This window comes from Rhyacophila brunnea, unplaced genomic scaffold (genome assembly GCF_057557595.1).
Source record: "Rhyacophila brunnea isolate RB1 unplaced genomic scaffold, BYU_Rbru_1.0 scaffold_10, whole genome shotgun sequence".
NCBI classification, from domain to species: domain Eukaryota; kingdom Metazoa; phylum Arthropoda; class Insecta; order Trichoptera; family Rhyacophilidae; genus Rhyacophila; species Rhyacophila brunnea.
In genome coordinates this window covers 5,857,660-5,872,629 of record NW_028232752.1, presented here as the reverse complement: position 1 = coordinate 5,872,629, position 14,970 = coordinate 5,857,660, and the positions used below count along the sequence as shown (strand labels likewise).

The 14,970-nt window shown below is 34.0% G+C and overlaps 1 protein-coding gene across 2 annotated transcripts in view; it reads left to right on the top strand.

The window, feature by feature from the left end:
- LOC147078842 (acetylcholine receptor subunit alpha-like) overlaps positions 1-14,970 on the top strand; it is a 303,793-nt gene that overhangs the window by 121,940 nt on the left and 166,883 nt on the right. Inside the window, exon 3 of one of the 2 annotated variants that reach the window (XM_085950067.1) lies at positions 2,425-2,469. In XM_085950067.1, coding sequence (XP_085806193.1) covers positions 2,425-2,469 — 45 coding nt within the window. Of the gene's footprint in view, positions 1-2,424; positions 2,470-14,970 lie in introns of those variants that run through there. The other variant, XM_085950059.1, reaches the window with a different exon arrangement.

The window sequence follows — 14,970 nt, the reverse complement described above, 5'->3', positions numbered from 1 at the left end:
ATTTATGTGAAGAGATCTTCACGCCCGTAGTAAGACGCCGCAAATTTTTTGAAAGCAAGATAATTGGCCTTAGTAGCAACCAGGTCGGACGGGCCGATGGGTCCAACAGCTGGTTGGACCGACCTGAGCATTTCCTCCCGTTCGGAGCACATACTCAGACACTCCCATAGGATGTGGTTGGCATCCTGTATTTCCCCTCCGCATGGACATGTCGGACGGCTTACAAGTCCAAGCTCGAAGAGCTTGCCAGCGAATCCACCATGACCAGTCACAAATTGACTGGTGTAATGGTCTGGAGTCAGATATTTGGTTATCTCCATTCGCCACTGTATGTTTGGAAAAAACGTATATGTGTGCCGGCCCTTGGTCGATTCGTCCCACTTTCGCTGCCAGGTCGTAATGGCCGCGTTGAGCGACATGAGTCTAATTCTACGCCTCAATAATGCTACTCCTTCGCCAGCTAGCCGAGGGGGAGGGACGAGGTGAAAATCACCAACGTCGGCCTCCTCGCCCTTGAGGAGCAATATTGAAGCGCCGCTGACCTGAATATGCAGGTCAAGTGGGAGAATGCCGGCCAGGACCGGGAGCGCGTCAGTTGAGGTAGTACGGTAGGCCTTGGTAATGGACAGAAGCGCGATGCGCTGTCCTCTTAAAAGAGAGATTCTAAGTTTGACACTTTTGGGAATGCGCGGGCACCAAGCACTGGCGGCATAAGCCGCGATTCCCATAAAAATGGCACCGTAGGCGATCTTGAGCGCCCTTACTTTTAAGCCTCATCCTTCACCAGCCATGCGGCCGATCCTCTGGAAGGCCACCCCAGCGTTACCCAGCCGAACCAGTCAATCATCCAGAGACTGAAGATAAAGGAACGGCTCTCGACGATATGTCTGAGAAGAATTCTGCAGTTTTTTGGACATATTGTCAGGCGCGGACCGGACAACCTCAAGAGACTGGTAGTTTTGGGTAGCCTCCAGGGAAGGCGAAGCAGAGGAAGAGCGTCTACGCGATGGAGCGACCGAGTGAAAGAACTGACTGGGGGCACCATCCATTCTGCCCTGAGAGAAGCGGAAGATCCAGAAGGATGTAAAGTCTTGGTCGCTCAAAGGATGGCGAAATTTAAATGTGATCACGATCCTCAGCCATAAGTGCTCGACCAAGAAGAAGAATATCTATACATAGAACATTATTTTTCATTTGGAATCCTTCAAAATTATAGCATTTTTGGCTTATTTTGCGGAAAACTATTTTAAAATAATATGCAAATATACATTTTTCGCGGTATCATTCGGTTGAAAACACTGACGTGATCTATTTTGAAACCGGCTTGAGGCATGCAATGCGCAGGCTACGCATGCACTGCGATGCATTCATCTAGCGATAAAAATAATACATGAATTTAGACAGGGCGGATAGCGAGTAAATAAAATGGTAATTACAATAATTAACTTAGGGAATATACATATATTCAGTGCTGGTAATTCCTGCTGCCCAGTCTAGATCTGCTGTGTTCTACGATAACTGGGTAATTTCTATAATAGTCCAGATGCTGAAACCTTTTTCGTATACATTATGATATGAGAGATGCAGTTTTTTTGTGATTCGTCTACACGAGTCGACACTATACACTAAACGTCATGACATTGAGTCTAACCATTGCCGACTAAAGTAGAAAGCCGATACATTCACAACGAGTGGTCCTATTTTTTCCGCCCCTCCCATTGTTGTCTATGTATGAACTGTCATTGTTCTATACTGACGCGTCTGTCGTGTTCACAGAGGAAATGGTTTGATTTGAATAGATAAGTTACATGATAAATGATACACTAGCATTAGCACACCGTCTACAAATGTACTTAATGTATAGATCGATGTTACATATTTTTTGGAAATCAATATTACCACCGGTTTTTGTGAGAAGGACTAGTCGGACTTTGACAGCTGATGAATAACAGGATTGTATATTATTTATAAATAACACTGATAGTTAATATATTTGATTTGAGATTATTTTATAATTCAATTTGAAACGAGAAAGGGCGAATCAATATGTCAAGCAATCTGGGATCTGATTTTGACAGCTAAAAAGTGGACCACTCGTTGCTTGTGCGAAAAGTTATGCTCAGGATTTATTAATCTAAAAATTTCAGTGGTCTAACCCGTAAGTGGTTGCGGCTCTCACTCCTTATTTCCGTAACTTGGTACTTGACGGGAACCGCGCGCGCGCCTTGGATTCGTCTCCATAATACGATAGACGTGGTTTTTTTCATAATCCGTCTACCTGAGACAATAGTATACATGAGAACTGATGGTGCCAGCTACGAGTGGTAGTGGATCCCACTACTCGCCTAATCATATAGTGCCATAAATTGTAATAATATTAATTTAAATCTAATTATTAATGATATGTTTTTCTTTTTTTTTCAGAATCTTAAGAACCAAATTATGACGACCAATTTGTGGGTGGAACAGGTAAATATATTTTTAATTATTTACTAGGTTAATTAATATAGACTATAATATTATTATAAACCCAGAATTATTTTGTAATTGAGGGTTGTACGTATGACGAGATTGGTCGCAAAACCAAGCTGGAGAGTGCATTTGGGCGCATGAATACTATCTTCAAAAGTGACCTCCCACTGTTTCTTAAGTGTAAAGTTTTCAACCAATATGTGCTCGGCATGTGAAACATAGACTCTTTATTTAAGAGAAATTTACGAGTAGCGCGACGTGGGATGGAAAGGTGCATGTTATGCATAACGCGTAAAAATCGCAAAAAATCGAAAAGATAAGGAAGCAGACAAGAGTAGAGTTGGGTTTCGGGAATTTTCCATCCCGAATCTCGAAAATTGAAATTTTTAACATTTCGGGAAATCCCGGACCACGAGAATCGTTTCTCGGGATTCGGGATTTCTTTATTATCAAATTAATATTAATTGAAAAAAAAACGATTTTTTTATATTATGAAAAAAGTGGACAGAAAACACAAAACGTTCAAAGACTGATCGGGGCATTTAACCCAATTAAGCTTAACATCGACTCAAAATAAGCGCAGTTTTTGCAACATCAGGGAATTTTGTGTCTCAAAAGCGTACGCGATTGTCAGACGCAGCAATTGAGTCTGTGTTTTTTGAAATTCTATTTTAATAAGTCCCTAATGTTTTGAATTACTTTTGTTTTCCTACTTCTCTTTTGTTTGTCTTCTTACATAAATAAAAATAAACATATTTTTTTGGAATTTCTCTGTTTTTACAGTGGTTTTAGGATATATCGACAATTATCGAGAATTTTTTTCTGGAAATCCCGAATCTCGATTATTCAAAATTTCATCGTTGTGAAGTGGCAGCAAAGAATTAGGGACCGAGAAGAGTGGAGAGAGCTAAAGGAAGCTTTCATGTCGATGATGATGATGATATTTCAGTAGCGGAGGGTGGAAGTTGTTGGGTGTTAAGATCTGCCATAAATAGTGCATATTAAACTTTGTTAGTCATGCGTATCTGTTTTTATTGAACTAAGACTACAATTTTATTGACAGATGGTGTTGGTTAGTTTTTAAAAATCAATTAAGCCCTGCCTAAGCCAAACCATAATAGTTTTGGTATACTTTGGGTGATACGACAAAATTGTGCACAATTTTTCATTCATACTTGTTTGTTTTCGTTGGATAAAGAATGCATAATTATTATAAATTCTTTAAGCCTTGCCTAAATTAAACTATAATAAAAAAATATTACTCTAGCCATAAAATATCCAAAGTTATGATTTAATTGCATAATTTTAGATATTTTACACATCGTTGTATTTTTATTAATTATTTTATTGTGATATTTTTGGAATAACGTCTCTTTCATGTATGACAACTCACGTTGAACTGGGATACCGCAAAATCTAATAATAATATATTATGTAAAACATTTTATCAATTTCTTGTCGCGATGTGTATTATAATGCAATATAATATGACAAAATTTAGTGGCATTTAATAAACTTTGGTAACATGGAAGGTACACAATATATAATATATTATATTATATATTGTGTACCTTCCACTGTAAGGTCACACTGATACATTCGCGACTCTTTTATCCCGCGGGTAAAAAAAATGTTTATCAATCTGTGAACTAACACATCATAATGTAGATTGTAGATACACTTTACGGCACAAACAAAATTGTATTTATATAGAGCACACAGTTATCTGCAGAAGCGTGTTTAAGCGGCATGATCCTCTGAATGGCATTCGTTATCTGCACCCTCTCGTATGCACTGGCAATTTACCACCGTCATATCGCCGTCACATGGAAACACCTGAAAATAAATCTGCATTTAGTTACGTTTATAACATGTGAGCTATTTCCAATCTGACAATTATTACATTCAATACCAAGAAAATTTATACTTTCTATGTTTAATAGCATTATTTTATAAAATACAAGAGACCTAACATTATATATAAAAAACATCAGTGCGTGTACTTATGTACGCGCGTTAGAAGTTATACTTCTTTGGCGTAACAAAACAAAAACCTAGATTCTTCGACTAGCTTTTAATTATCTAGTTATTTATCGTTGTTTTTATTTTTAAAATAATAACTGTCACTCTGACATTTAATCGGTTGTTTACATAAGAAATTGCAAATGGCCGACAATAATAAATTCATTTCCTAGGCAACGTAACAATTCTACTATCAAACTTGGGTTTGTATACAGCTGACTGATTCGCAGCTCACTCAATTTCACTCTCGCCCCAAAAGATGTCATCAAAAATAAAAAAAATGGACAATTAACGTTGGCTTATTTATACGTTTAAATATCTCCAGTGTTTTATTCTTGTAATGTATCAGGGAGTGGCGAAGGGTGGAGGTAGGCTGTTAATATGCTCCATAAATAGTGCACATTAAATTTTGTCGGTCGTACGTATTTGTTTTCATTGAAATAAGACTACAATTTACAGATGGTGTTGGTTAGTTTTCAAAATTAAATTAAACTTCAATAGATATATGTATATAAATATATATTTATAAAATATCTAAAAATATCAAATCATACATAACTTTTGATATTTTATAGATAAAATAATATTTTTTATATAATATTATAGTTTGGTTTAGGCAAGGCTTAATGAATTTAAAAAAATGAACCAACAATGTGTGTAAACGAATAAGTATGAATAAAAAAGTGTGCACAATTTTGTCGTATCGCTCAAAATATACCAAAACTATTATGGTTTGATTTATTTAATTTTTAAAACTAACCTTCACCATCTGTACCTACGTTGTAGTCTTAGTTAAATAAAAACATATACGTATAACTAACAAAGTTTAATGTGTAATATTTATCATCAGGGGCGCGACAACTTGGACAGGACAACCTGTCTCTATCCAGTGTGGCCGCTTTCCAATTTGTTACCCCCAGAATACAGCAGTCACTGGCAGCTCCATCCAACTAGCTTATCTTTGGTCTGCCTCTTCTTCTACATTGGATTGCTGGACATCACTCTCTTTGCGGGTTCATTGTCATTCATACGGTTCACATGACCTAGCCATCGCAGTCTCCCAATCTTAATTGATTGAACTGCGCTGCAATCTTTGTATAGTCCGTAGAGCTCAGCATTATATCTTCTCCTCCAATTGGTGCCGTCCCTGATCGGTCCATATATACGGCGGAGAACTTTTCTTTCAAAAATGTTCAGGGCTCGTTAATTTCGCAGAGTTAATGTCCAGGTTTCCGATGCGTTGTTGAGCACTGGATTTACAAGTGTCTTGTAAAGAGTGCTTTTAGTTCGGCGAGATAGTATGCGGGACTTAAAATGTCTTAACAGGCCAAAGTAGCATTTATTCGCAGACATGAATCTCTTGTTGATTTCTTCTGTAATATCATTAATAAGTATATACACATAAATAGTGTAGTATTTCTGACGGATCTTAACAGCCTACTTCCACCCTTCGCTACTGGTATTAGGTATATAGTATTTTTTTTAAATCTTTTACAATTAATAATTTTGTTGGTAAATTTCTAGCCGTCTTCCATTTTGAAACGAGCTATTAAACAGTGCCTCAGTATTGTCATGTTTACTGAAAGTTAAGTAGAATTATTAAATTGTCATATTTACGTATTTAAAAAAAAGAATCTTGTAAGATTATAACAATAGAACATTTTAAAGACCACTCATTAATTTTGATCAAGTTATTAATATCTTTGATTTTTATCACGTTTTTATTAGCTCATATTCTTGTTTGTCCGGTACAGATTTTTTCTTGTGCAGTACAATTTTTTTCTTGTTTGTCCAGGATTTTTAACTAACTTCCCGACTAGGGATTCTAATCCCGGGATCCCGATCTATTTTCGATACCTATGATACCCGAATCTTTCGGGATTGATTTTTTTTTATCAATTTTTATGGAAAATAAAATAAAAATGAAAATATAACAGAAAAAATACTTTTAATAATATATAACTACATTAGACCTAAACGAGTATGAATTTCGTTTGATTTATTACCCATGTATTGCCAATTTATTTTATTTTTTCACATAAATTAATATAAATGAGAAAGATTGGAAAAAACAATGCTTCGCACAATATTAACAATGTCTTAAATAGTATAAATTATACTAGATTTATTTTTGACCGATTTTATCAACGTTATTTGTATATATAAAAATTAAATATTAACTATTGAAAAAAGTGCCAATCCCGGGACCAGTCCCGGGATCATCATATTGTAATTCCGAAATCCCAGGATCAAGATTTTGGCTCGGGATTGGATTCCCTATTCCCGACTAGCAAGACATTTGAAATTATTTTTTGAATATATCAGAACACGACGACAATGCATTCTTTTAATACTTTTGGCCATCTTTAAGCAGAATTGAATTCATTTTCAGTTAATTCTGTTTTGTATGTTTCGGAAAAAAATTGTTAAAAGTAATATTTACTACTCACTATTATTGGTTGCTAAGTGGGTCCTAGCAACTAAATTATTAATATATACGTGCGTTAATATGAAAATCAATATGAAATGTCAAAATGACATTTCTGTGTTCTATATTTATTCAGTATTTCTATCAAGTACAATAAAAAGTTTTTATTAATACATAGAATTGTCAAGTTTATATGATTCAACAAAAAATTTAAAAACGTGGTAGGTATATAAAAAGATCTTTTTATCTTGTAATTATTATACATTTGGTCAATCAACTGAATTTCGAAATTTTGATCTAACAACACTGCGAGACATTCAATACGCCAGTATCATGAAGTAAGCTTTGGTAAAATATGATGTCATACTATTAAACTTTATAAAAGGCATATTTTATAAAATTTAGACTATAAAATATTTTTCAAAAAGACATTTGACAAATTTAGATCTTAAGGTGTAGTTTATTTATGTATGGTCCCAATATTGAAGCTTGATTTGATATAAATAAAAAGGATTTCAAGTTATACACATTTATATTTTTTATAAAAATCAATGTTTTTGAAAATAGATATAAAAAATATTGAAACTATGAATTAGTCAAAAATCTCTTAGGCGATGCTTAGAAAATTTAATAAACTAAATTTTAATAATAAATATGACCATAAAATATATGTAATAATAAGATACGGTCTGATTCAATAAATTCACATTTTATTACATTTTTTTTTAAATAATTGTAAGTTTATCTTTGACTTAAAACCAAACATATTTTTCTTTTTAATGTTTTCAGATACATATTTATTAATTAATACAGTTGAAATTGTGAATTATCAAAAAAAAAATCTCAAATTTCAAGCTTCGTATTTTTCCGCTAGGTACCTCTTTAAAAACGGCTCAGGCTTCACCTTAAGGTCGTCATATTTTGGGCCTAGACAGTGTTATATTAAGGGTAATATCAGTAGTGAAGGGTGCCTGTTGAAAGTAGGTAACTGAAGAATGCACTGGTACAGCTACATTTACAGGTTTTTGTCAATTATCAGTATTTTACTGAAAAAAAAATATTAAAAAATATTTCACGTTTTTAAGTTAGATGTGTACCTAATTCACGAAAAAATAGATTTTAAATATTTTATACCTATCCGCGATTCGAAAACGGAGTAGAAAATATTACTTTCTTCGTAGTTCAGCGTGTTTTCGAAGGGACAATTTGGCGCCGAATCTAATGCGCAAAAATTAATTGATATAATACCAAAATTACATCGCTATAAACATGTTAGGCTAATATACGTACATCCTCAGGTTTCGACATCGTGTGTAGGTGTTTATTTACAATTTATGTGTAATCATTTGTATGTGTTGTATGCGTGATATTTACCGCCTTACTTAGAGCATTACTTTGATTATGTTTTTTTGGCTGGTTACGTATTAGTGGCATTGCTAAGTGTGCATCTGGTTGACCAAGTACATACCTACAGACAGAATGATATCGTTGGCAAATTGTTTTTTTTGTAGAATATAAAATAATAAAGATATTATTTAAATACGTTAATTGGCAATTAAAAAATAAGAAGGTAGGCTTTAAATAATCGCCAAGTGTGCAGTCTACGCCATTGGTTTATATAAACAGAATTTTTCACGCGAAATGATTGTTAGTTTACCTAACTCATTAGGCTGTCATACTGGATTAAACACACACTAAAAGAACATTGATCAGCACGAGGATGAAGAATGCCAGAATGCCGCAACTCACAGCTCCATAGACAGGTGCTCGACTAAACCATTTTGTGAGTAGAATGATTATTTCTTTTAATAAGGCTGAAAAACTCCATGAGCGATTTCTCACCACTTGAAAACACAAATTTCAAAAGGGACGTTTCACGTAACATTTACAAATTGTTTTTGAAAAACAAAAGTAAATGACTACATAAGGGTACATATAGTGAAGGTTATAAATATTATCATACTCTTTCATGAAAAATAGATGTCAGTTTTCATGGGTACAAAGACGGCCGATCTACTGTAAGTATATAAGTGTTCAATTTAATAACAAAATAATTACAAGATAAAAAGAACTTTTTATATACCACGTTTTTAAATTTTCTGTTGAATCATATAAACTTGACAATTCTATGTATTAATAATTTAGGAAAGATAAGGCAATTGTCAACAATTCATTTTTTTGCTATTTTGCAACAAACAAAAATATAGAATACTGAAATATCATTTTGATTTCCATAGTAACGCACGTATATATTAATAATTTAGTTGCTAGGACCACCGCCTTAGCAGCCAATAATAGTGGATTGGATTACGGATTTCTTCCGAAATGACTTTTCATACAAAATAGAATTAACTGAAAATGAATTCAATTCTACTTAAAGATGGCTAAAAGTATTAAAAGAATGCATTGGCATCGTGTTCTGATATGTTCTAAAAGTTTCAAATGTCTAGCTAGTCGGGAAGTTAGTTTAAAATCGATTGCAAGATTTGTACTGGATAAATAACCACCGGACACAAGAATACGAGCTAAGAAAAACGTGGTAAAAAATGATCTTTCTTAAGGGCGGACGTGCTCAGTGTACGTCAAAATAGAGCTTTTATTCTATTTTCAAAGCATGATGCTGGATTTTCCTTAAACGTTGTAGATAATCTATTTATAGGTATAACTTTGAAGCCTTATTATCCTTTATATTTATTTTAAACATTTGATGACTGCACAAAGTATTTTTATTACATAAAATAGTATTCTTTTAAACCTCTTGCTCTAATGTTTTAGAATATAGTCATATTTCAGTACATAATAATTGTGGAGTGGTGTTAAGATTTTTTACATTTATTAATTTTTTTAAACGCATTTATATAACCATCAGTATAATTTATACACCATTGCACTTTTATGGACTGAAATATGACTATATTCTAAAACATTATAGCGAGAGATTTAAAAGAATACTATTTTATGTAATAAAAATACTGTATGCAGCCATCAAATGTTTAAAATAATTATAAAGGATAATAAGGCTTCAAAATTATATAAATCGATTATCTACAACGTTTAAGGAATGTCCAGAGTCATGCTTTGAAAATAGAATAAAAGCTCCATTTTGACCTACTCTGAGCATGTCCCCCCTTAATGTCATTTAATTTGACAATTTATTATAAATAGCATTTCTTTTTAAAATGTGATTGTTTAATTACTCCTAAAAGAATGTTTTACCGTATAGGTTTAGACTGTTAAATTTGGTAAACTACCCTTGATAACCGCCTTGTGTATAGAATAGAGCCATAGTGGCTCTATGCTCTTTGCCAATTAGATAAATTATATGGGTATTTCAATTATTATTCCTACTCTCTTCCTTTCTCTAGATAAGAGCGAACTGAATGGTTAATAATCCCGTAAATAGTATTATAGGTAATAGGATATATTTCATATAATAGACATTGCGGGTTCCATCCGGTTCAACTGAAAGAAATTAGAACACACAAAAGCTTTTTGGACAGTAAGTATCTACTTTATATTACGACGTGAATAATTTGAGATTTATCGGAAATCACAGTGAAAGCGGTCTTGCAACGATAATAATATACAGGTATATATATTTTTATATGAATCAAAAACGTTGATAAAAGTCTTTTTTTACATAAACATGACAGAGCTTAAATAAATAGACATATGAAAGTGACTCATAACTAGGGAAGCCAATCCCGGGATTGGCATTTTTTCCCATTTTTAATATATTTTTTTTATATATATCTACAAATAACATTGAAAAAATTGGTCAAAAATAAATCTTCATTCATAAAATTTCGTAAAATCAATATTGTGTTTATATTATACGAGATTGCTGTTTCTGATAGTAAAGACTTAATGAGTGGGTTAGCGAGATTTAACATGGTGTATGGCCTTTCTGCTTCATAAATCTAATTACTCAGCCAAATATGAAACTGCCGTAAAACGTAAGAGATCGTGGTGGAATTAATTTGTTAAAAGTGCGAAGCATTTTTTTTCCAATCTTTCTCATTTTTATTAATTTATGTGAAAAAATAAAATGAATTGGCAACTTACACATGGGTAATAAAACAAACTTCATTCAAACTCAGTTTATTTCTAATGTAGTTATTTGTCATTAAAAGTATTTTTTCTGTTATATTTTCGTTTTTACTTTATTTTCAATAAAAATTGATAAAAAATCAATCCCGAAAGTGTCGGGATTATGTTTACCAATCCCGGGATTCATAGATATCGAAAATAAATCGGGATCCCGGGATTGGAATCCCTACTCATAACCATGCCCCCCACAAGGGGGGGTTGACATCGCTCTAGTCTGGGGGCCCAGGCTCTGGGGAGGGCGGCGTGGTGTGTCGACCTGATAAGTGAGATGAACACACATCACAAATTTGTTCTAATGAGAAAAAAGTTGCTGCAGTTCTATTTTACTTGAAAAGTATTAACATTTTAAATTGTCGAGTTTTGTGATGCAATTTTTGATTATGTGACGATATTCGACAATTCTATAATTATTCAAGTGGATTTATTCAACAATACAAAAAAAATCGCTAAAACACACACCGAATACCTGGCTATACCTCAGTTGAGGCATAGTCTAAAAAGATCGTGGCTAGGCGATGCGCCGATTGTGCAAATGACGCGTGCCGAACGAAATATAATTTGTCATATAAATCCAACATGCGTCCATTTAATGTTCTGTTCATTGTTCTATTAGTAACAATAATAATATATTCATAGACATATTTTCTTTTTCAAATAAATGGGTAACATTTTTTAGTCATCTTTATACGATTTAAGAATTAATACCCCCGTCGCCATCACGAAACAAATTGACGTGTTCACAGCTCGACGTTCGCTCTCCGATTGCCAGTGAGTCCAAAATTTCGTCGCACCTATAGTTAAAAATTATTTGCCGTTTCACTGAAGTACCGTCTTAATTTTACCTAACTAATCTGTAAAGCGTCCCATTGCTTTAAACCCTAGCGATGAGTAAGGGGCCCGGAAAAGATCCTGGTCTGGGTACCTGCTTCAATATGTGGGGGCCATGCTCATAACTGTAATAAACAGTGATGTCCGATGGGGGGGTAGGCAGGTTATGTGTTGCATAGGGGCGACACATTATAAAGGGCGGCTAATGAAGGAACGAATACAAATGATATTATAATAATTTTTGAGAAAAGTAGCGATTTTCTGTGAAACAGACAATGCGGTTGAATCGTTAGAAAATATTTTTGTTTAAAAAATGGGTTTACCTATCAACTAGTCGAAGCATAAAACATTAACTATTTTAAACATTATTTTTAATAAGGTACTATTTCAAAAAATATTGGCAAGTTACAACAAAAAATCTTGGACTGATGTCGGTTAGTAATTAAAGTAATACCAACTTTGATTTAAATTACATAAGCCGATCGCCAATCGTAACTCAATTCGAAAAGCGCTTCAGAGAGTATTAAGAGCCATTAGTTAAAATTTGTCGCAATCAAGTATGGCGCCTATAGCATAGTGGTTAATGTGCATGGGCATGAAACCCGAGAGATGCAGGCTCGATTTTTGCTGGGTGTCTTACTTTTTTCATGAAAGATGTTTTCTATTGGTTATAATATATTTTCACAGAAGTGTTTTCATGTATGCACAACAAACATCATTGTATTGCAATATAATGTTGTTATGGCGGTTTATCGCACGGGCAGAATCTTTACAAGGTGCCTCTAAACCTGTCAGCGCCAAAAACCTCCATTTGTCTGAAACCACCGCTGTTTGAGAGAATATTTCGTGGAAATGCTTCAATTTTCAGCTGTAGATGGTGTTAAATTTAAGATTTTTTTGAATATTTGTCCGTTTAAAATAGCCGAAAATAAATAATAAAATAAGTAAATAGACAGGTAGGTATCTAACAATTTTTCAGATATTTTAAAAATCTAAATATAAAAGGGGTCTGCTTAAGGGCAGCACTTTGCCTAGGGATGTCACTAGTTATAAGACTAATGATTAAATAAACTGTAAGTCATTTCTCATTACGAAAACCGCATCTGTAAAAACTACAAGTATAAACTACTATTTTTTAATGTTGTAAATGGTCAATTTCAGAATTATGATAATATTATAGAAAGCTCGTACATTTCGCCGTAATTTATATATAGGCACATTGATAAACAAATTGTTATTTCTTGTATAAAAAATAAGTATACCCACATAGCACAAAAATATTCAGTGAGTACATTATTTTTATTGTCAGCTGAATACATGGAAAACTTGTGAAAATTGCTGCGTTACTTCCACCAAATAAAGTATTCCAGTGGCGGACGCAAGATAAGCTCATATCTACATAAATTCCTGGCCATTCATCCCCCCCTCCAACCCTACAACGTCATTATATAAGTGGAGCTTAGTTTAGTGCGTGAGTATATTGAAGAAATGAGAAATATATATATGAAATATATTATGATGCAATGTTATTTATTTCCGGATGTACCTACATAGACTATATTTTATTGGATTTATGAGACTTTACATTATTGCGAAAATATCAAGTCCGGATGACGGAACTTTGATGTATATTATATATTTTAGTTTAGATGCAATTAATTTTACTGTACATATAAATAAAGCTAAGTGAAATACATCCGTAGATACCTATTTAAAATCAATTTTATAAATCAGTTGAACAGTCAACATATTTTCGCAGTGTCTCATCTAACCAACGACAAGCGGCGTCAAAGTGGAACCGATTGTCTCCATTCGGTTAAATACATATTATGAGATGTACAGTTATCAATAAATAAAATTTTAAAATAGAATACAAAGCACCTCAAAATTATATAATTTAGGCTATATTCACAAAGGTTACGACCAAAACAGTCTTCCAAAATAGAAACTATGTAAATATATTGTGCTTACTATACGTCCCGGTTTGACCGGGATTGTCCTGGTTCACACATTGGTCCCGGCGTCCCGGCCGGTTTGGCATTTTGTCCCGGCTGTTGTTCTGCGTATGAATGATTGTCAATAATAAATTGTCATGATTGGCCGTAATAGCGTATTATGTGATGAGATAGCGGGGAAGGGTGCGAAAATAGTTCATTCCAGCGAGAAGTACGACTGGTACAATAAATAAATAAAATAATTTAAATATCTACTGCAGAAGACCTTATGCATTCATCTTTTGTACCTACATACTTTTAAAAGGTAATAAAACAATTTTTGGTCATTAAATTTGTTTCTTTGACCTATACCCCGTCCCTGTCCCGGTTTCCCAGTTTCATAATTATGGTAAGCCTACTCATTAACATCAGCCTGAATTTATCCGCTGCTGGATGAAGGCCTCTCCAAGCTGATTACACTTCTCTCGGTCCTGTGTGTTACGTTACCACACACTTCCGCAGAAAATCATTTCATGGTACTGTTCGGTTATCAGGAATATAGCGGAAAACACATCTGAAAATACCCGATATACTGGATTATTTGTTAGTTTGGGTTAGTTTAGGTTGGGTTAGGTTAGGTTAGGTTAGGTTAGGTTAGGTTAGGTTAGGTTAGGTTAGGTTAGGTTAGGTGAGGTTAGGTTAGGTTAACCTAACAAATAATCCAGTTTATCGGCCATTTTCAAAATGTGTTTTCCGCTGTATTCCTGATAACCCGAGCAGTACCCATTTCATCGATCCAGCGGCCTCTCTAGGTCTACATTGCGGACGTTTTATACCTCTTGGGTACCACTGGATGACTAGATTTCCCCAACGATTGTCCCTTCTTCTCTAAGTTGTTGGATCTCTTTTTTACTTATGGTCCATGTTTCACACGCATATGTGATCACTGTTTGAACACTTTGCGCTTTAGGCACAGTGGGAGGTCACTTTTGAAGGCCAAAAGTACTTCAGTCCAGCAGTGTCTAACAAGGAAAAAAAATACCAAAACACCAAAGTATGTCGTCGATTCCCAGTGTTTCGAGACATTGACGTTGGGAACCTTCTGCTTTGAAGACGTGGTTGAGATTAGTCGTCACTTGACTGATATAATAGGAGAATGCCGTTCAACTGATTACT